This window comes from Antechinus flavipes, chromosome 3 (assembly GCF_016432865.1).
Source record: "Antechinus flavipes isolate AdamAnt ecotype Samford, QLD, Australia chromosome 3, AdamAnt_v2, whole genome shotgun sequence".
Taxonomy (NCBI): Eukaryota; Metazoa; Chordata; class Mammalia; order Dasyuromorphia; family Dasyuridae; genus Antechinus; species Antechinus flavipes.
In genome coordinates, this window is record NC_067400.1 from 339,362,639 (window position 1) to 339,384,868 (window position 22,230).

A 22,230-nucleotide genomic window follows, 5' to 3' on the forward strand; every position below is an offset into this window, starting at 1 on the left:
CTCAGCTAAATTCTTCTCTTTTTCATCAGTCCTTTCTTGGGCCTTACCAACTGCTAATGCCTTCCCTTTCTAGATGACTTTCTGTCTACTCTGTATTTATATCTTGTTTGTACCTAGATGTTTACATTTTGTTTTCCCCTTTAAAATGTAAGCTTCTTATAAAGATTGTATTGGGTTTTTGTTTTTATTGTTAACTTTATTCTGTGTTCTCAGTACCTAAAAATGCTTGGCAAATAATAAGCATTTTATAATTGCTTTTTGAATGACTAAAACAAAAAGGACTAAAATAAGACCAGAAATTAATTTTTTTTAAAAATAGAGCATATAAATAAAAGTTACTTGGTTCTAGCTGTAAATTCATTTAAAATTTTTAAAAATTTTTTTCTTCCATTCCATTTCTCATTCTCTTCAAATAAAGAATTGACCTGTTTTGTTTTGTTTTTTTCCTTTAAAGCAGTTCCAAGAAACTTAGGAGGTTTGCATGAACTGATTCAGAGTACAGTGAGTAAAACCAAAAAAGTAATTTACAGTTTAATAACACTGGGAAAAAAATTCTTATGATTAAAAAAAATCTAATTAATGCAATGATCAACAGTTGATCATTGCATTAATTAGATTTTTTTTAGGTCAATATGATTAACAAAACTAGGCGAGGAGAAAGGGGAAAAAAATCAGAGTAGCATAATTAGAAATTCAAAATAGGATGATCACAAAGAAAAGGAAAATTATAATGAATGCCAGATTTAGAAAAGCACTAGGTAGGTACAGCTTTATATCAGCAAATTGTGTTCCCCCTCCTCCCCCAAAATGATGTTAAATAAAGTTAGAGCTGGAAGAGCTCTAAGACCAACTAGCCTTAGTTTTTTATTTATATTTGAGGAAGCTGAAATCCAAAGAAGCTAAAAATAGGTTATATAAGGTCACAGAGGATTTCACTTTGAACTCAATTCCTGTGACTCCAGTGTTTGTGCTTTTCAGAGAGTATTGTGCTCTGAATATTAATTAGCAAATGTTCATTTCTTACTCTGTTGCAGGCATTGTATGGGGGGAGGTGGGAGATAACAAGCACAAAGAATAAAACAAAATTTCCTTCTTGAAATGGTCATCCTGATGGATATGAAACATATAAAATATGTATAATAAAAATATAAAGTTTAAAAAAAGATACTTTTGGAGAAAGGGGTAAAAAAAGCTTCATGAAAGATAGTGGTGTCTCGAGAGATTCTGTGAGATAGTGAAGGTAGAATAAGGAACAGTTAAAGAGGAGAGAAAAGACCAGATTGGCCAGATTTCACAGTATGGGAGAGGGAAAATTATCTAATGAGATTGGAATGGTGGTTTGATGCCTGGTTGTACAGAAAGGGCAGTTTTCCAAGGAAGAAATTCAGTCAGTCACAAAATGTTCCAAATAACTAATAGAGAAATATAAATGAAAGCAACTCTGAAGTTCTACTTTTAGATAGATCTACCTTTCTACCATAAATTTCTCAGATTTGGCATAGCAGACAAAAAGGAACATAAATATAAGGTTTTTTATGTGAGAAGGAAGTACTTTGCATTCTGGAAAGTATGATCAGAGAAAGTCAATAAAGTCTCCTTTGAGACCATTACTAGGTCTATACCGTAAAGAGATCAAGGACCCATGTGTACACTGTTTATATTTTCTTGGTTTTACTACAGTTTTTAATTAGCTTATCATTGTTTTTTAGAACAATAGTATTCCATTGTATATTAATATATCACATTTTGTCTAATTGCCCAATTTGACGGACATCTATTTTTCCTCTACTACAAAAAGTGCTCCTACAAATATTTTGATGTATTGGAAACTTTTATTTTTGACTTTCTTGAGATATATATTTAACAGGGTAAGATGTCTGGATCAAAGAGTATGGACATTTTTGTCATTTTATTTTAATAATATAATTTCCAGCCAAAGACATTTTTGCTGTGTTGTACCTTCACAACCATCAGGCTTCTGCTGTATTTCTAATCCCTTTTCTTAAATCTTGAAACATATTCCAAACATCTTGTGCATAAAAGATTATTAATTGATGCTTGTTAAGTTAAATCCCTGTTGAGAACTGTTCGGTTCTGCAAATATGTACTGTATCTAGGATATACTGCAGCATATTTAACGTTTATAGGACTGCTTGCCATCTTGGGAGGGGGGTGGAGGGAGGGAGGGGAAAAAATCGAAACATAAGCGAGTGCAAGGGATAATATTGTAAAAAATTACCCTGGCATGGATTCTGTCAATACAAAGTTATTATTAAATAAAATAAAATTTAAATTAAAATAGAAAAAAAAGTTAAATCCCTGTTATGTTAATTTACCAGTATCTCCTTTTCGGTCTCTTAATTCTATCTACATTGTACTCTTAATATAGTACTGTTCTGAGAAATAGAATTAAAACTCATCTTTTTCATCCTGACTCAATTCATACAATGTTTCTCATGTTTTTCTGATTTTTTTGTGTGTCATTTTTTAGGGTGCAATAACAAACTAAATAAAATTTGTCAAAAATATGACTAGCTCTGAAAATATTAAGCTTTACTTAACATAAAACTCTAGCTCAACAGTGGTCAGTAATCATCACATTACATTACATTCATTATATTATATTAATAACTCTTTGGTAATTTTTTTGGTAATAGTTCCATAGTAAGTTTTTTAAATTTTAAAATGTTCACTAAATGATAGATTTTTCAAAACTATATAAAATGTTCTTTTCCTTCATATTGTTCTGTTAGTAAAAAGTAACCTTTATACAATGAATCTTTATTAGAAACTGAAATAATCAACATTAAAAAGATTTTTTAATCTTTTGGGGGCTTTACATTTTTTTTTTACAGAATTATCTTGGGCAGTGCAAATATACCTTGTCTTACATCTGTCTCCTGGTTCAGAAGGAAGCTTGTTTTATTATCTCTTGTATCTTCATTGGTCAGATCTATGCTTTTTATTTATATTGCTGTGGTTGTGTGTATTGTTCTTTTGGTTTTACTTTTTTTTTTCCTTGATCTATCAGTTTGCTTATAGTTTTTTGACATGAAAAACAGGTATTAAACAAGTGGAGAACTAGTGTAACATATTATTCAATAAATATTTGTAGTTAGTTTATAGATTCAGTACATGAAAAGTGTGATACTCAGCCATTTGAGGTTGAATAAATGAAATGATTATGTGGTAATTTTAAGAATATCATTTTAAATTTATTCATTGCATTTTTATAGCATTGTGTTCCCTAGATTCCTGTTAAGTGGCTCCTGTGTTTAAGTGGAGCTTATGAGATAGTGATTGAAATTGACAGAAATCTCTTGATTTAGTGTGATTTCATTCTAAGCATGTCTAACTGCCTGTTTGTTAAATACGTTGTCTCCGTGTTAAAATATTGGGGCATGTAACTTTTTGTTGAGACTCTCTTAGTTAGAATCAGGACTTCTTTTTGTGAACTCCTGTGTTGAGTGCCTATGTTATTTTAGCTTCTGTGCCAATTTGGATTATAAGGTCTGTTATCTTTGAGTAAGACCTGAATTGATGGTTCACTTAAGAGATCTTCCGGAAAGGTATAAACTATATCTCTTGGTTAATGTTGTTTGTTCTATACTATGCCTTTTGGACAGAAAGTGGTGAAGGATTTTCTTTACTATGGTTTTATTCTTTTGAACTACTTCAATTGATAACCATGTCACATTTACTATATTTCAAAATCGTCAGTATAGCTAGTTGTTTCTAGAAAGCCAGAATGTGCTTTATTGATATATAGAGGAAGAAAGGTAGTGGTAAAGGAATTTTGGGAAACAGGTATACTATTAATTCTCTACTGAAAAAGATTGGCCCAGGGGCAGCTAGATGGCGAAGTGTATAGAGCACCAACCTTGAAATAAGGAGAACCTGAGTTAAAATATGGCTTCAGACACTTAACACTTCCTAGCTGTGTGACCCTGGGCAAGTCACTTAATCCCAATTGCCTTAGGGGAAAAAAAGAAAGAAAAGAAAAGGATTGGTCCAATTATTTTGGAAAGCTATGTAACTACACCTTTAATTCAGGTAATGCAATAAACTATTACTGAACTATAAGAAACAATGAATATGAACAATTCATTGAAAATGGAAGGACTTTAATGGGCTGTTGAAGGATAACAAAACAGACCACAAAGAGTAATATGTACAATGACTACAACAGTGTAAATGAAATCTGTGCTGAAAGGCACTGAATTTAGGTTAAATGTAATGAAGAATTGTGTTGTCTGACTGGAGGGGCCCATGGCTCTCCATGGGCTTCTGGGCCTTTAAAGGAGGGCTTCAGCTCAACATTGACTTCTCACTATTTACCTCCAGTTACACTGCTTTTGGGTGATGGATACTTTGAGAAGTTCCTCCCCTGTCAGCTTGGTTTTCTGCATTGTCTTCCTCCATTAGGTTGTAAGGTCCATGAATTGTCTTTGTATTGTATTCCCAGCATTTAGTACAGTGCCAGGCACACATAGTAACTGCTTAATGCTTGACTAACTTATTGATGTGAAAGATGTATGTATTTTTGGTTAACAAGAGAAATTAAAAAATGGAAAGTAACATACCTTCAGTTGTAATTCATTCTTCAGAGAAATCTTCATTGTATTTTATGGGAAGGAGATGATTTTTAAAAAATAGATTTTTGTTGATATCTTTTGTTTCCCTATATTGCCTTTCCTATTCCTATTCCTAAGAACTAACTTTTATAACACTTTTTAAAAAAAATTCAAGATTTTGCCAAAGATGGCATGTCTCTTCTTTAGGGTCGTTATTTATTTATTTATTTATTCATTCATTCATTTATTTATTTATTTATTTTTTGCTTCATTCATTATTGTCTGTTTTGTAGATTTTTCTTTTCATCTATATGATTATAGTTATCTATACTGTTTTCTTGAGTCTACTTACTTAACTTTGCAACAGTTCATTCAAGTCTTTCCATACTTACCTGTACTTAAAATCGGTCATTGTTTATCATGTGACACAGTAACATTTCTTTGCATCTAATGTGCTACAATTTCTTTAGCTATTCCCTAAATAACAGGCATGTTTGTTTCCATTTAAGAGCATCTATAAATATTTGTGTATATAGGGGACCTTGCTTTTTTGTAAGTAACCTTCTCAGAGTAAATAAATGCCTAGCATTGAAATTTCTGGGTCAGAGCTTAAGAATTCTGTAACTACTTTTTTTGTATAATCCCTCATGACTGTAATGATTCATAACTCCATCAATAGTGCATTAGTGTTCCTATCTTTGAACACCTCCAGCTTTTAACTACTTATCTTTGAAATAATATTAATATTTTTTAAAAGAAAATTTTTTTCAGCACTTTCTGAAATAGTCTCTTTACTACTTTACTTTTACTGGTTAGACTCAGTTCTATTATCCTAATCAGTATAGCAGGAATGGAAAAAGAATTTACTTTTTTTCATTGAAAATCCCTTTTGAATATAGTTAATCATGTGGGGGATAAGTATGTTTTGGTTGAAAAAAATATTTAAAGAAAAGTTCTTGCACGTGAAAAACTGTGATGTAGTTCTTAATGGGAAATTCACAAGTGTGCTCCTTCCAACCCTGTTTGTGAATGGGGAAGTCTGCGAACTTATATGGGGGAAAAATATCTTTATTTGAATATGATTGATTTCCTTTGAAATCTTGTGCCTATTATATCATGCATTTTAAAACGTTCTGAGAAGAGGTCCATGGGCTTCACCAGAATAGTAAAGGATTTTGTAACTCACAAAAAAGGCTTAAGAGTGCTTGTTATGGCAGAAAGTCTTAAAGTCAAAAAATAATATTTCAAGATTTGACTCCTTAACCAACTCTGGAAACAACCTGTTTCACATTTGTGATTCTCTGGTTTTCTTATCTATAAACTATCTACCTCATAAGATAGTTGTCAGCTTCAAAGTTCTTTTATGATTGTGATCTGTTTTAGTGATTCATGTAAACAGAAATATAAGATATATTAGTAAAAAAAAAATTTTTTTTTTTTACCACTAGAAGAATATATGATTTTTGCCTCAGTTTTTCTGGGAAGAAAAAGTTGTTTTTCATATTTTTTTGTGAAGTACTTTCACTTTTTGAAAGGCCTAAATTTGATTGTTTCTGAACCTAAGTTACTGAAAAGCATCTCCTTTTTTTTTTTTAAATATTAGTCAATTTATTGTTTATTGATTAACAGAATATAAACTAAGTGGGATGATTAGAAAATGTAATTCTGGAAGCTGTGATTGTAGGAGTATTTAGTGAGAGACATTAAACCAAAGCATAAGAACTAGAAGAAATTCAAAGCAACTGTTTATATCAGAATTAGATAAGAAAGCATCTCCCTTTAAGTTGCTTCTTAAAACTTTGATTTCTCCATAGCTCTGAGTTTTCTGGAAATGCCTTTTATCATTGTTATGTAGTGATTTTCTTCAGTAGTCATCTGCTTTATCATTTTATAGAGGTATTCTTTTTTTTTTTTCATACCTGATTCATATTATGTATTGAATGACTTTCTATTCTTTCCTTTGAGGTAATCTTTTTTTTTTTTTTTTAATAACTTTTTATTGATAGAACTCATGCCAGGATAATTTTTTTACAACATTATCCCTTGCATTCACTTCTGTTCCGATTTTTCCCCTCCTTCCCTCCACCCCCTCCCCCAGATGGCAAGCAATCCTTTACATGTTGAATAGGTTACAGTATATCCTGGATACAATATACGTGTGCAGAACCGAACAGTTTTCTTGTTGCAGAGGGAGAATTGCATTCAGAAGGTATAAATAATCCGGGAAGAAAAACAAAAATGCAAGCAGTTTATATTCATCTCCCATTGTTCTTTCTTTGGGTGTAGCTGCTTCTGCCCATCTTTGATCAATTGAAACTGAATTAGCTCTCTTTATCGAAGAGATCTACTTCCATCAGAATACATCCTGTAGAGGTATTCTTAAGCCCTAGCATTTTGTTCTGTAACTTGCATGTAAATGTTTTTGAATTCATTTTTGGAAAAATAATGTCACATAAGACATAATAGCATCATATAGACTTGTCTGCAGGCAGCTTGATAGGGAAATGAAGTGCTGGGCTTAAAGTCAGGAAGAACTGAGTTCAAATCAGCCTTACATTTACCGTGTGACTGTGAGCATGTCACTTAATTTATCCCAGTTTCAGTTTTCCTTTCTGTGAAATGGAATTAATAGTAATAGCACTTCTAGGTTGTTATGAGCATAAAATGAGATATATGTGAAGTGCTTTATAAATCATAATGTGTTGCATAAATACTATTATCATATGATTATTATTTCATTGATAAAATAGAGGTAATTATTTACTTTAAAAGATGGTTGCCAATGTCAAAGTTCTTTATGATTGTGCTATTTTATTTTAATGATTCACAAAAATAAAAATGCAAGATATATTAGCAAATAATTTGAAAATTCATTGAGAGTGAAATGGAAATATGCTTTTCTTGTGGCTAATTTAAATGTCACAGATTGCCTGGTTATGTAATTGTTCTTTTATACTTTACTACTTGATTGTTAGACATTAGTTATCCTTAAGGGGGGATACTACTTGAAGACAAAGGCTATATTTCTTCTAGTGCTATTGGCAAAGTATAATCACTGAATTTTGAAGCTGAAGGGCAGTATCAAATACTGTCTTAAATAGAAAGCTGAAGCCCAGAGTCATTAATATGACCAAGGTCTCATGGTTTCATGGTTAGTCAATGGTATAAATGAGGACCTAAGTGTCTTGACTGTTAATGAAATGTTGGTTCTTTTTTAGTCATTATTAAAACATTTTTCTAATTAAAATATTACCCCCTTTCATTAATAAATGTCTGCCTTCTATTCTGTTTTCTAACATCCTCTGACTATTCTCCATTAAGAAAGAAAGAATAAAGGCCCCTCTTCTTTCCACTGTGTATTGTGGATGATCAGTAATAACCATATAGTGATTTGAATTCAAAGAGTTGATACGTTACAGCAAAATTGGGTGAGAATTGCCCTACGTAGATAATTCCCAAAGTCCCTTCACAATTGTAAAAATTATGACTGTCAGATTAATTTCTTCTAAGTGCCTATTTTCTTTTTTGCCTTCAGTTTAAAGTTAAAGGTAAGTTTCCTTTGGGGAAAATGCCTCTAAGGATAACATATTTGTCTTAGCCTCATTCTGGATATTATGTTTATATTCCCATTATTTTTAACTTTTGTGTTGAGCTTGTCTTGCTTCCTCAGTTACACAGCTGTTAAGTATCTAAGGCATGATCCATGCTCAGGTTTTCTCACTTAATTGCATTATGCATTACCTTATCTCATTATTGTCTCTCTGTAATTTCTCACTATGATTGCTTTTATTTCATTTTTCTTTGTAGTCAGGCACTGCTTTCAAGAACCATCTAAAATCCTTCTTGAAATCTTTCATGAAAGCTGCTTTTACCCTTTAGATTCTATTACCACTCTTTTGTGAAGCACTTGCAATTGTCTTTTGAGAGTGAACTTTTATTTTTGTAAAAGTCTTGCTACTTAAATTGAATTTTTCCTTGTGCACATTAGAGATGTTAAATATATATCTATAAAAATAAATATCCTCCACCTTTTTGAGTGCATGTAGATTATTGTATAATTTTGCCAAAAAAAAAGAAAGAAAAAATGAAGATAATAAAACATAGATAACTTTAATTTGTGGTTTTTATATGTCATTATGTGACCAGAGATCCTTGTATACAGTTAAGTGGCGTTCTGTTTCTATTTGAGTTTGACATCAGGTGTAAAAAAAGACAAATGTGTAGTGTATTTCTAAAGTCTTTTTTTCCCCCTGAGGCAATTGGGGTTAAATGACTTGCCCAGTGTTAATTGTCTGAAGCCAGACTTTAACCAGGTATTCCTGACTTCAGGACTGGTGCAACTGGTGCTCTATCCACTGCGTTACCTAGCTGCCCCACTAAAGTATTTTGAGTGAACCTCCCTTTTAATTCTTTGACAGTGACATATTTCATTTTTAACATGAATATAGCATCATTATAGTTTGGGCCTGAATTTTTAAAAATTGTATGATCTAGTATCTTAAAGATCATGTTTGTTTTGAATTTTTATTTTGGAATATGGTATAAAGATGTTCTCACCTAATTTTTGCCAGTCTGTTTTCCAGTTTTTCCAGCAATTCTTGTCAAACAACTAGTTTTTTACTAGGTAATTTATATTCAATTAAGCCAACTCTTACTTTCCTTTGGTGTGGAGTTCATTGATGAGCTTTTCTTTTTCAAAATGATTTTGATAAATGTTTTATAGTGCCTGGAAAGGCTATTCTCACCTGAGTTCCTACTTTTTTTCCCCTATAAACATGTTTCTTGACATTTCCTACATGTGAAAAAAAGCTATTAGTCTTTAAAATGTTCCCATGGTTTGACATTCCTTCAAATTTTTATTATGTTGATAGTCTTGTTGTAGTAGTAAATATTTTTCTAACTATTTAAGTTCTTTATTTAAGGAATGTTTTACTATTGTATTTAAATAATTATTTAGAATGCTTTGGTAGATTGACTCAGATATTTATGAATTTTGTACCTTTAACCTCTGTGCGTGTGTAAAATGCCATTTCTACTTGGTCATGTAACACTTAAGCAATTATAATATTAGCTTTCAAATGTAATAGTTTTATTGTTCTTAATGATGAAATTTGTTCTAAAAATCTTTACTATCTCAATCTTCAGTTCAAAACAAATTTGCTTAATATTTGTTAAACTAGCCTTGCAGGCTCAAATATTGAATGTATATGAATTTGAATATAGTTTGTAGTGTTGGCAAAATAATTTAAATTATACTCTAATAGAAAAGCATTGAAGTTGAAAAATTGTTTTTTTCTGTTCAAATGCTTTTAAATATTTTTAGATGTCAGGTTATTTTCTATTATCTTCTGGTATGTAATTGCAAATCTTGAAAAAATTAGACTATCTAAGGCTATATACTCACATAGAATTTTATTTAGACATTCTAAATATATGCCACTTAATTGTGAAAATTCAGAAAATAATAAAATTTCTGCTTAGACATCTTTTATAGAAACAAAAATAGATTATTATTTTTTCCTTTCACCAAGACCAATTTTTATTTTAAGGATTTTGCAAGAAAGAGGAAGTATTCTATTCTTAAAATTTACCTGTTTCTTATAATAGTTTTCTGAGGGCTTGTTCACAATTTTTTAATCCTGATAATTTGTAATTTTGAAGCCATGACAACCCATGTTTTTTATTTATTTTCCTATTCCTTCTAAGAAATATGTGTTTTGATTATTCTTAAAGACCTTCTCACAATCCTTATTTTTTCCCACAGAAATCTAACAAATTCTTACCTATGGATAGTTTGGGGAACCATCCTCATTTGAATAACATTACTATGTAGTCTCACAGCCAATTTATTTTTGCATTAGATTGCTGGAACAATAAAAATTTTCTTCATTTTTTAAAATATGAAACATTAACTATGCCTGTTATAATTTTTTTTTTGAGAACCATGTTTTACTTGTATTAAAAAGAAATTTGGTTTTTTAAAAATTTGTTTCAGTGTCCTAGAAGGAAAACATCACCATGGCTACAGAAATTGGGTCTCCACCTCGTTTTTTCCATATGCCACGGTTCCAGCACCAGGCACCAAGGCAGCTCTTTTACAAACGACCAGACTTTGCACAGCAACAGGCAATGCAGCAGCTCACTTTTGATGGGAAACGAATGAGAAAGGCTGTGAACCGGAAGACAATAGACTACAATCCCTCTGTGATCAAATATTTGGAAGTAAGTTCAGTTAACAAACCATATAAAAAATGTCGTTGCATTTATTTATTGCTGCAGAGATCATACTTTAAATAATTCCAAAAATATTCTCTAGATAACTAGAGCTAAACTCTAGTTGAACTAGTCAGTTAACACTTAACTCATTTTAGGGAGCGTAAAAAATTGTTCAGTTTATGCTGAATGTAGTTTGGAATAAGATGAGATGCTTATACCACTTTAAAAGAAGGGCCTGAAATCACCATTACTCTCCTTTTTTTTTTACTCTGAGGTATAACTAATTCAAAAATAATTTATTAACTATGGAAAATGCTTGATTTGATTCTTCAATAACATTTTTTTTTTCATGTGGGAATTCATGGTATTTCAAGTAGGAACTTGAATTATCTTGTAATTCTGTAAATACTCTTAGAACCTTATAATTTCAGCTCTTTACTATTTAGTGTTGGGTTTAACTTTTATCTTTAATATTGATGTAGCTACCAGTTTTATTATGGTCTAGCTACTTCGTAATTTTGTTGTGTACTTAGCTTATGTCTTAGAGACTTTGGTCTCTATGGAATTCTTTCTATTTTAAAGAGGTATACTTTGTCCAATATCAGTGAATGCTCCTTCAAAATATTAGGTGAAGTAACTTGAATGGAGTAGGGTCTATGTTTACACAAATGATTTTGTGTTATGAACAGTCAACCCCATGGCATTGTGGTTGAGTTCAGTTATAATTTACTTTTTAAAAATTACGGATAGTGTCATTATAAACTAATTTTGTTCATGAGAATGTTTTACACACTTTATTTCAAAGAATTCAACAAAATATTATGTTACAAAAGAATTGATATTAACCAAGATAGTTCTTATTTATTTCTTTAAATTATTTATTTCTTAGTTGCAAGCAAGATAATTTTTATATTGGAATAATCTTCATATAGTTTTTTTTTTTTTTTTTTTTGCACTGAGGCAAATGGGGTTAAGTGACTTGCCCAAGATCACATAGCCAGGAAGTGTTAAGTGCTTGAGGCCAGATTTGAACTCAGGTCCTCCTGATTTCAATGCTGGTGCTCTATCCACTGCAACACTAGCTGCCTCATCTTCATATAAATATTAAGGGTTGAGAACATAGCTCTACATTTCTTATATTCATAAAACAATTAGGGAAATATTTTATCTTTTAAAAAGATAGTTATTTACTTTTACTCTTAATATTTTGGGGGCAATTAAAAAAGGACATTGTATTGTATCTGTATTTTGGCATTGGGATATTGCTGTATATTAATATTAATACAGTGTGAACATGTAATAACATAAGTTATAGGAGCTTAGCTCTAGAGCCAGAAGGACCCAAGAGAACATTTAGTTTAATCTTAATTTTCTAGTTTTGTAAATGAGGAGGTTGGGATTCTTTCCAAAATTGCACAGGTAGTAAACATTGGAAGCAGTATTTGGATTCATTCCCTTAACCCTGGAACCAGTACTCTTTTTACTATACCATATTGCATTTTAGTTTTCAGTTGGTGATGATCTTTAGTCTGTTCTAGCAGTTATAAACTTGACCAATATGTGAGTAAAAGTAGCCACTGGTTTCAAAAAATTTTCACAAGTACCCAGAGTGATTGTGGTATAACTGCTGCATTTTGAGATTAATAGCATTATTCTGCAGCTTTAGATGTTCAAATTTTCCATCGGAAAAAAAGTTAAAGTAATGAATTTGTTTTATTGTTCAGATCAAAGCACTTAATAAATTCAAGATTAGCAAGAGCAGTTTGTGACATAGAGGAAAGGTCACTGGACTTGGAATCAAGAGACACCTTGTTCAAGGTCTGAGTTCAACATCTATCAATCGTGTGACCACTGTGAAGTCACCTAACTTCTATTAATTTATTTAAAAAAAGAGATGAGTACTTTTAGTCCTTAAAGGGTTGGTGTGAAATTTAAATGAAATAATGAATGTATTATACTGTGCTTTGTAAACCATAAAGCACCAATTGACTTCAGTCTAATAATTCATTTTTGTTTCTTTCCATGAGTCATAGAACACAACTTACATGGATGTGGAATTTTATCAGTATTAATGGTTGCAACCTAAAATTTGTGACTCTTGTCTATGTTCTCTCTCTCTTTCTCCCTTCCCCTCTCTGTATATAAATATAATATAGATCATAGCATGCTGGAGGTCTTCTCTTTCTTTTAATATCTTGATCATACCAGTAGAGTTGGGTTACTCATCTTTTATTTTTGCCATGTGATTAGCTTATTTTTTCAGCTCTACATTTATCTAAGCAAAATTTTTTCGTTTATTTTCTGTATTACATGTGATATGTTGCAGCCTGCTCACACCTACTAGTTGCACATTTATTGCCCAGTGAAGAATGTCTCATTTTTCTTTCTTCAGAGACTGTAATTTTTCACACTTTACAGTTTTAAACAGTATTAGTAGAAATCTGATATTTAAAAGGTGGACTTAAGAAAAAAATGTTGGACATCATTGAATATGTTTTATAGTTTCCCCAAGGTATGTTAACTTTCTCTTCTCCAGTTTAAATTTTTTTTTTTAAGTGGGAAGGGAATGGACCTTAAATAAGTTGCCCAGAGTCACCCAGCCCATCTGAGTTAAGTTCTGAGGCAGAATTTAAATTCAGGTCCTCCTAACTCCAGGGCTGGTGCTCTGTCCAATTGCATTTCCAGCTATCCCCTCCGGTTTAATTTTGGGCCAACTTTTTGCCCATTTGCACATGGAAGATATTTTCAGAAAATACTTTTTGGATGAAAGTCTTGGAAAATATTTTTACTCTTGAAGTGACTTCATATCATAATTTGAACAGTAGGAATCTGCTCTTCTCCCTTCTCCTCCCTCTTTCCCCCTCATCTTGAATACTTACACCAAACTCTTAGATGGTGGTGGATCTTAATGCAGGCTGCTTTTTAAGGCTTTGTAATGCTTTGGGGCATCAAGCACTAAGAATGTCACCACCTAAAGGTAATCCCTCTGAAATTTGGATTGATGAATCATTGATAGTGGTGAATGATTTGGTAGCCATGCTTCTCCTTTATGCTTTGCCTTGATATTAATGATCACAGTATTGTAGAACGAGATTGTCACTTGCATCTTTTAGGGAATCTTGAGTAATTTTGTTATATGTAGAGGGGATATATTTGGTTGGAAGAGAGCTTTTAAGAAAGCATTTTATTTTGTAAAAATTAAGTGTTTTCTGAAACCAAGTAATAATCATAGTAGGATTTTGCATTCTTTTTATCTTTTGGTAAATTGTATATCAATAAAATTGTATATTTTGAAATATTTTTTGTAAAGTCTTTCCTCTTCCATACTAGAATGCTCATCACAGCTGCCCTTAATATAAGTATGATTTCTAAATGTTATAAAAAGGTATAATATGGTTGATAGTTGTTGAATAGTAATTGTTTGTTTGGTATTGACAAGGTTCTAGTTATTTTCATATATTCCCTGTCTTTAATTATCTTGGAATTAATTTCTCAAAGCCCCTAATTCTATGTCCTTTCAAACATGGTTTTCCTATCTGTTTACTTGACTTCAGCTTCCATTTTTGTCCTTGTTTTCTTTAGTGCCATTTTCCCTTCTCTATCAGCACATCTTTGACTGTGGTTTCCCTATTAAGTAAAAAGAGTTTAAAAGAAAAATTTATGGATCTTTTCAATTTTTCCTCATTTGTAATTCTTCCATTTTTTCTCCTTAAATATTCTTCTGAAAGATTTGTCTTAGTTTTCGTGGTTTTACCTCCCTTTTCTTCAGATGAGAATAGAGTTTTCATCATACTCTTTTATCTTTCTGATTTTATTCTTTACAAAGACAGAACTTCCCTCAGAATAAACTTCCTCCATTGACTATGAAATCTTTACTAATTCCTGAATAATCATTTGAAGACTTTGTCATAGAGATTCACTTTCTCAGCTCATTGATTTTTAGACAGTTTCTCTTCTCTTCTCTTCTCTTCTCTTCTCTTCGCTTCTCTTCTCTTCGCTTCGCTTCGCTTCGCTTCGCTTCCGCTTCCTCTTCCTCTTCTCTTCCTCTTCCTCTTCCTCTTCCTCTTCCTCTTCCTCTTCCTCTTCTCTTCAATTGTAATTGTAATTGTGACTTGCCCAGGCTCACACAGTTAGGAAGTGTTAAGTGTCTGAGATCAAATTTGAACTCAGGTCCTCCTGACTTCAGAGCTAGTGCTCTATCCACTGCACCATCTAGTTCCCCTGATTTTTAGACAGTTTCAATTGATAAGAAATTTTTTATTTACTTACTTTTGGCAACTCCTCATTGGTTCCAGATGTGTTCTCTATGACGTTCTACATGATAGTCTTTACCAATCTTATTTTCTTAGGGCTAAACATCTCTTGTTCTTTCAACTGATTTTCTTATAGGATGGTTAAAAATCTTGTCATCTTATTGATTATTCCCTATCTTAATTTTATTTGCTGAAATGTGGTGTCCAGAACTTAAAGTAGCAACAGAGAACAGAGGAAATTACTGTCATTCCTGTATAATTCTAATTATTTATTGAGTTTACATATGTGAATATATTGTTAGGATTTATATCCACCTTTTCCATAAAGGTATTAAGATTTAAAGTACACTTCATTATTTGATTTAACAGTAAATTTGTTAAAAAGGAAATGAAGGAAGCCTCGGGTGATTTGTTCTTGATGAGTCCGTTTTTTATTAGAGTTAGCATTTCTCTAAATGCTCATAATTCCCTTTAATAATAGACCCCAGCATTTTGCCAAAAATTGATGATCAAATTTATGGACTTTTAGCTTGAAATGTGGAATTCTATATTCCCATTGGAATATTAGCTTCTTGAAGATAGTAACGTTTTGTCTTTATGTCTTTAATGCCAAACACAATGTTTTGCATTTAATAAATATGTGTTGAATGAAATTGTGGAATCCAACATCTTTTTTGAAGTCTGGTTAAAAAAAAAAAATCATTTGTTTTCATTTCCAAAGCATTTCTTTTTGATTTCCTAAAAATCACTGACAGCAATTTAATCATCACCTCTAACTTCTTTTATTATCCAGAAATTGAATTTACTAGTCAGTAAGATCATAGTTTCAGAGTTGGAAGAAAGTTCAAGGGCCAATCTTAGGGGTCATCACATCCATATTCTTTAATGCAGTGATAGAGGTCTTCTTGATTGAATTTGCCCAATATAAATATATACATATAAATAGTACCAAGCAAGATTTGAATGAGACCCACTAACATGCTTTTCCTACTATTCTACATTGCTCATTTAGATCAGTTATCTTACTATCTTCACTTAGTTTGAATTTTATTTTGTTCTTGATCATTGTTATCTCCTTTTTATAAACATAAATTTTTTTTGATACCTTTTGTCTTTATATTGCCTAAATTTCTCCTGTTATTTCTTTTCCTGTCTCTGAAAGCTGTCCCATATAACAAAATCTATAATTAAAAATAAAAAAGAGGAAGGAGAGAAAAAATCAGCCAAATGCACAATATGTTGGGAAAATCTAGAAGTATCTTCATTTCACACTTGTGACTTCTCATCTCTTTTTTAGGTTCCATACTTGCTCTTTGTAATTTTGCAGCATTTACTTTTGATTGTTTTATGGTTGTTTTTTCCGTGTGCTTTTGTAATCATTGTGTATTATTCCCTGGGGTCTCTTCTAGTTTTCCTAAATGCAGGTCTTTTTATGCTTCTTTGTATTCATATTTATTGTTTTTTTTAATATGAAACAAATGTATACATAAATATATTATATTATATTTATGTACCAGTTTCTTTAGCTATAACTCAGTGCATGAGCATCTATTTTGTTCCAGTTCCTCGGTTCTATAGAAAGTGCTGCTATATCGAGAATATCTAGTTCATTTCAGATATATTAGAGCGGATAGCTTCTGAGGTCTTTTAATGCCAGCTATTCTGTGATCTGCAAGTCCTGTCACCACTCCCTCTATCATCATAGCTAACATTTATGTAATACTTTAAAATTTACAAAATATTTAATTATAGTATTTCTCATATGATGAGAGATAGTATAGTAAGTGGATACAGTAAAGAAAAATATGTATATAACAAATATTTTTTGATCCTTTCATACATTGGACTTTGCATATAGAAAATTCTTAATAAATGCTTCTTAAATTAAACCAGAAAAAAAAAAGTGCTACTATGAATATTTTGCTTTGTATAGGGATTTTTCTTCTTAGCAGTGACTTCCTTTCTCCTAATTCTCTATATCTCTTTGGTTGAAAAAAAAAAAAAGCAACAGTGGAATAAATGAGTACACTTTTACTGAGTCATCTGTTTTCTTCATCTCTAACCTAAACAGTCACCCTTCAGTCTAAAGAGATTATGTATTATATGTTCTAAGATTTGCAGCACCAACAGAACAATATTAGTATTAAAACATATAGGGGGTGTGTGTATGTGTGTGTGTTGAAGAATAGATTGAAAATAGTCTATGAAATTTTCCAAATGCAACCCAGCTTATCCTTTCAATTTTTTTTCCCAAAAAATTTTGGGATCTAGTTCACTGACCTTTAGCAAATTCTATCTTAACTTGACTTACTAATATATCATGCACTGTGCAACTGTGTGTCATAATAATTTTTCATTAATTTAGTATTTTTCTTTATAGTTTTTTAAGACATTGTTTTTTGAGGATAATGCATCATGGTCTTGTCTTGCCACTTTTTACCTTTTCAGTCATCTTATATTTTAAATCTCTCCCCAAAACCTGGAATACAGTTTTACTATCTTAATTGATGTTCTTCACATATAACAGTCCATCTCTCTGTACCTTTTCTTTCTTACATCTGCCTCCTGTGATCTCTTACTTTATTTAAGACTCAGTTCCACTCCCATTTTATATGAAGCCTTTCACTGCATTGGTTCTCCCTTATTTCTCAATTGCTATGCTAATTTCTAATTTTTCTTTATATATCTACACACACATGATTTGTGTTTTGTTTTTTCTCCATTAGAATGTGAGCTCCTTGAGTTAAAGGACTATAGTTTTTTTTTTTGTTGTTGTTGTTGTTGTTCAGCACATGGCAAAATAATATATGGCACATAAAAGCACTTAATAAATATTTATTGATTGAGGAATTTCATCTTGGAAATCTTATATTATTCTGGGGTTGCAGTCAGCATTATATTATCTGCAGTAATAACATCTGCATGACCTAATATTCTATGTGGAATCTTACTTTTATTTGGACCTTATATAGAACACCTGCAAACCTTTTTCTCCTGAGAAATTTTTACATGACCCCAGGTATATAAGTATGCAAACCAGAATTTACTGATAATAAATTATATAAAAATTAAAAACAATTCTTTTGTATACATATAATTTTACCATTTATTAAAGATAAAAGCAAATTTGCATACTAATGAGATGGATATGCTTGTTTATATTTAATTTTTAATTTTTTTGCTGAGGCATTTGGGGTTAAGTGACTTGCCTAACAGTCACACATCTGAGGTCAAATTTGAACTCGGGTCTTCCAGACTTCAGGGCTGGTACTCTTATCCACTGTACCCCAATGTTTATTTTTATATAAAAGATTATCTTGATGAAATATTTGATATCTTTTCCTATTGCCAATATTTTTGCGACCTCCACATTCAATTATGTGACCCCATATGGGGTTGTGACCTACAGTTTAAGAAGCTTTGATATAGAACATAATCCTTGACAGTGGCAAATCAAGAAATGTTTTTATACTACTAAAATAAAAATACTACCAAAATCAACAGATATTTATCATTTAACAAGTGTGTGTTATAACTGCTGAGCTATGCAGTTTCTCTAGAAGGATAAAAAAAGGGAGAGAAGTCATTAAAACCTATTTATCAAGTACATAGTTTTTTTTTTTTTACTAAATTCTAAATATTAAAAATTAGAATATTGAAATAAACTAGTATTCTATTTTTTATATTCTAGCATTTTATATTTCTTTGATTTTCTAATGAAAATCAAGAAAATTATCATAGTTTACATGTTGATAACTTTATTAACCAATATCTTATTTTTTTTTTATATTGTCTAGACTTCCTCTTATTTTTGGAGTCCCATATTTACAGTAAAAATGATAATATAAATTAAATTTTTGTCTGGAATTATTGATAAGCAATATATGCTTTTTTGTGGTCTGTTGATTTGCCTAGAGAGCAATAGAGCAACTCACTGTGCTATTATTCACGTTGTATAAAGTATTCAAATATTTACCATATCACTAATGAATGAAAAGTAGTGATATTTAATAGTCCACATTCTTTTGCTGAAAAGGGCAATTTGATTAGGTTAGATATTTTAAACTGATAGGAAAGGAGTTGAAGAGTCAAGAGTAGAGCCTAGAAGAGAATCAAGGAGTGAATGTGACTGGCCTGGCACTTTTCTTGAATTGGAAGTTCCCTCTGGAGTGGATAGTTTGAGGAATCTCAATATAGTTCTTCAATATAGTTCTAAAAATGGACTCTTTCAATGCTCTGTAGCAGCAACATTTTAAAAATCCATAAGAGGGCAATTTTAGTCAGGGAAGATAATGTGGTCATGTCAGGTGAATTGTTAAATTTTTGTTTTCCAGAGCAAAAAGTTAAGATAGTAAAGTAAGATAAAGCGTATTGTGAAGAGCCATATTGGGTAACAGAAAGAACTCAGGAAAAGATAGAGGAAATTGAATTGTAACCATTCATTTGCAATGTAGATTTGGGCAATTTACAGAATTATTTTGGCCCTTATTTTCCTCATGCATAATGATGGAATTGGATTAGACAGTATCTTTTGTAGTTTTAATTTATTATAATTCCAGATTAACCCTGCTAGGAAGATTGAAGTAGTTGGCAATATTGAAATACACAGATAAATTAATAAAAAGTATAAGTTTTTTTTTTAACATGAGAAAAACTGAAATGATGGCTGGTTAAGCCATTGCTGTTATATATTTTTGTAAGAAGTCCATTTTTCTGGTGAGTTGTATGAGAAGCAACTAAGACAAAATTTAATGGAAAAATGTGTATTTCGGGATATAGTTTTGTCAGAACAAATTCAATGTTTCGGTTTTTGTAAACTATGTAATAGTTAATTAATATGAAAACCCTGAATTCTCAAGAATAAGTATTTTGTTTACTGATATAAAAATGGAGAACATTTTCAAAAGGTTTTTTTAAATTTAGAAAAGGTAAAATTAAAATATGGTACCCAGAGAGTTAACTCTTAACAGGTATCCAGAATTCCTCCCCTCTACCTGGCAATGAAAAAAAAAATTAAACTTAGTTATCTCTTTACTTAGCTATATTGTTATTTTATTGCATTATCATAAAGCATGAAACCTGCAGTAAATTCATTCCAGGGAATAGGATTTGCTTTTTTTTTTTTTTTAATTAAATTACTTTTTAAAACTACAAATTCTATAGCTTTAAATTGTGACTTTGATCTTTAGGTTCTTATGTTGTTCTCTTGGCCTTGAAAGATTATACAACTTTCAATAGATTCCTGTGCCTAGGAATTTCACAATATACACCATGCAGCCTCAATCCAGTTTTTTTTCCCCTATTATTATTACATATCCTTTTAATTTGCTCATGACTCATTGGAGTACAGAAATGAATATAATCAAAATTGTGTTTTTTTTTTTTTTTTTAATAACCAAAGAACAGAGTGTGGCAGAGAGATCAACGAGATATGCGGGCAATCCAACCTGATGCAGGATATTATAATGATGTAAGTATCAATTTGTCAGAAACATTATAATAAAGCATGTTTTCTTGAAATGTTTGAATAGATACTCTGAAGATACCCTAAAAATTAATGCTCACTGATCCACCGATCTAGAGACCAATTTGGAACTTTCTTCATACCCATTTGATCTAGTATTGCTAGATCCATTTGATCTGTGTCCCAAAGAGATAAAAGAGGGGGAGGAGAAGAAGAAGGAGGTACCTACTTTTACAAAAATAATTATATAACCTCTTTTTGTAGTGACAAAGAATTGGAAATTAAGGAAATGCCCCTCAATTGGGGAATAGTTAAACAAATTGTGATAAAGTAATATAATGATAAATAATGTAAATAAATTACTGTGCCATAAAAATGGTTAGTAGGTGAATTTTAGAAAAATCTGGAGAGACTTAATATGAATTGATACAAAATAAAGTGTGAGCAGAACCAGTTGAACATTGTACATACTAACAGCAATACTGTATGATGATCACCTGTGAATGAATTAGCTCAGGGGTCCTCAAATTTTTTAAATAGGGGGCCAGTTCACTGTCCCTCAGATTGTTGGAGGGCCGGACTATAGTAAAAACAAAAACTTTGTTTTGTGGGCCTTTAAATAAAGAAACTTCATAGCCCTGGGTGAGGGGGATAATAGTCCTCAGTTGCTGCATCTGGCTCGTGGGCTCATAGTTTGAGGACCCCTGAATTAGCCATTCTCAGGAATACAGTGATCTAAGACAGTTCTAAAGGACTCGAGGAAAAATGCTAACCACTCCCAGAGAATGAACTGATGGAATCTGAATGCATATTGAAGCAAACTATTTTTAACCTGTAATTTTTTTTTTTTCTTTTTGGTCGATCTGTCTTCTTTCACAAAATCACTAATATGGTAATATGTTTTGTGTATATAACCTATATCAAATTGTTTAGTATGTCAGGGAGGAGATCAGAGAAGGCGAGAGCTCAAATTTTTCTTTTTTAAATGAGTATTAAAAATTGAATTTACATGTAACTGGGGAAAGTATTATTTAAAAATAGTAAAAAAAAAAAAAAAAGTCTTAGGAAAGTATAAATGATAGTTTTTCCATGTCAAATCTTATTATCATGAAAGGACTAAATAGTGTTTCAAGAGATATATAATGTGAAAGTTAAATTGAAATTTGATTTTTCCAGAACATTTTAGGATATGCTGACTTCCTATTTAAATAAGAAATGGAGAGACTTAAAATTTTTAACCATTAATTTGTATATAGATTGCTTTGCCTTTATTTCATAATTTTTTAAAAATAAAAATCTACTTCAAGAGACATTTGTAGTATCACATTGAGCATTTTCTAAACTTTGTGTTATATATAAATGCTATAAAGAAAAATAAAAAAGTTTACTATTGTCACTAATTAGCTTGTACGTTGTAATGCTTATTTTGTCCTTTACTCTTTTGTAGCTGGTTCCACCTATAGGAATGCTGAATAATCCTATGAATGCAGTAACAACCAAATTTGTTCGTACATCTACCAATAAAGTTAAATGTCCAGTATTTGTTGTTAGGGTGAGTATTTTTTATAGGTGTTTTGACGGACTAAGCTTAATCCAGACATTCCAATTTAAAATATAAATAATTTTTTAAAATGAATTGTGCACTAGTTAAAACTTTAAAATGTATTCCTGAGGCTCTGAATATATTTAATTTATTTATTGCATATATATTGCCCTTTCTATT

General features: G+C 31.1%; 1 protein-coding gene across 3 annotated transcripts in view; it reads left to right on the plus strand.

The window, feature by feature from the left end:
- The window catches only part of WDR33 (WD repeat domain 33), a 98,990-nt gene that overhangs the window by 20,370 nt on the left and 56,390 nt on the right, over nucleotides 1-22,230 (plus strand). For all 3 annotated transcript variants that reach the window (XM_051985681.1, XM_051985680.1, XM_051985679.1), the window contains exons 2-4: nucleotides 10,570-10,796; nucleotides 20,445-20,513; nucleotides 21,955-22,059. In XM_051985681.1, the coding sequence (XP_051841641.1) occupies nucleotides 10,593-10,796; nucleotides 20,445-20,513; nucleotides 21,955-22,059 (378 nt within the window). In that variant the 5' untranslated portion in view covers nucleotides 10,570-10,592. The remainder of the gene's footprint in view (nucleotides 1-10,569; nucleotides 10,797-20,444; nucleotides 20,514-21,954; nucleotides 22,060-22,230) is intronic.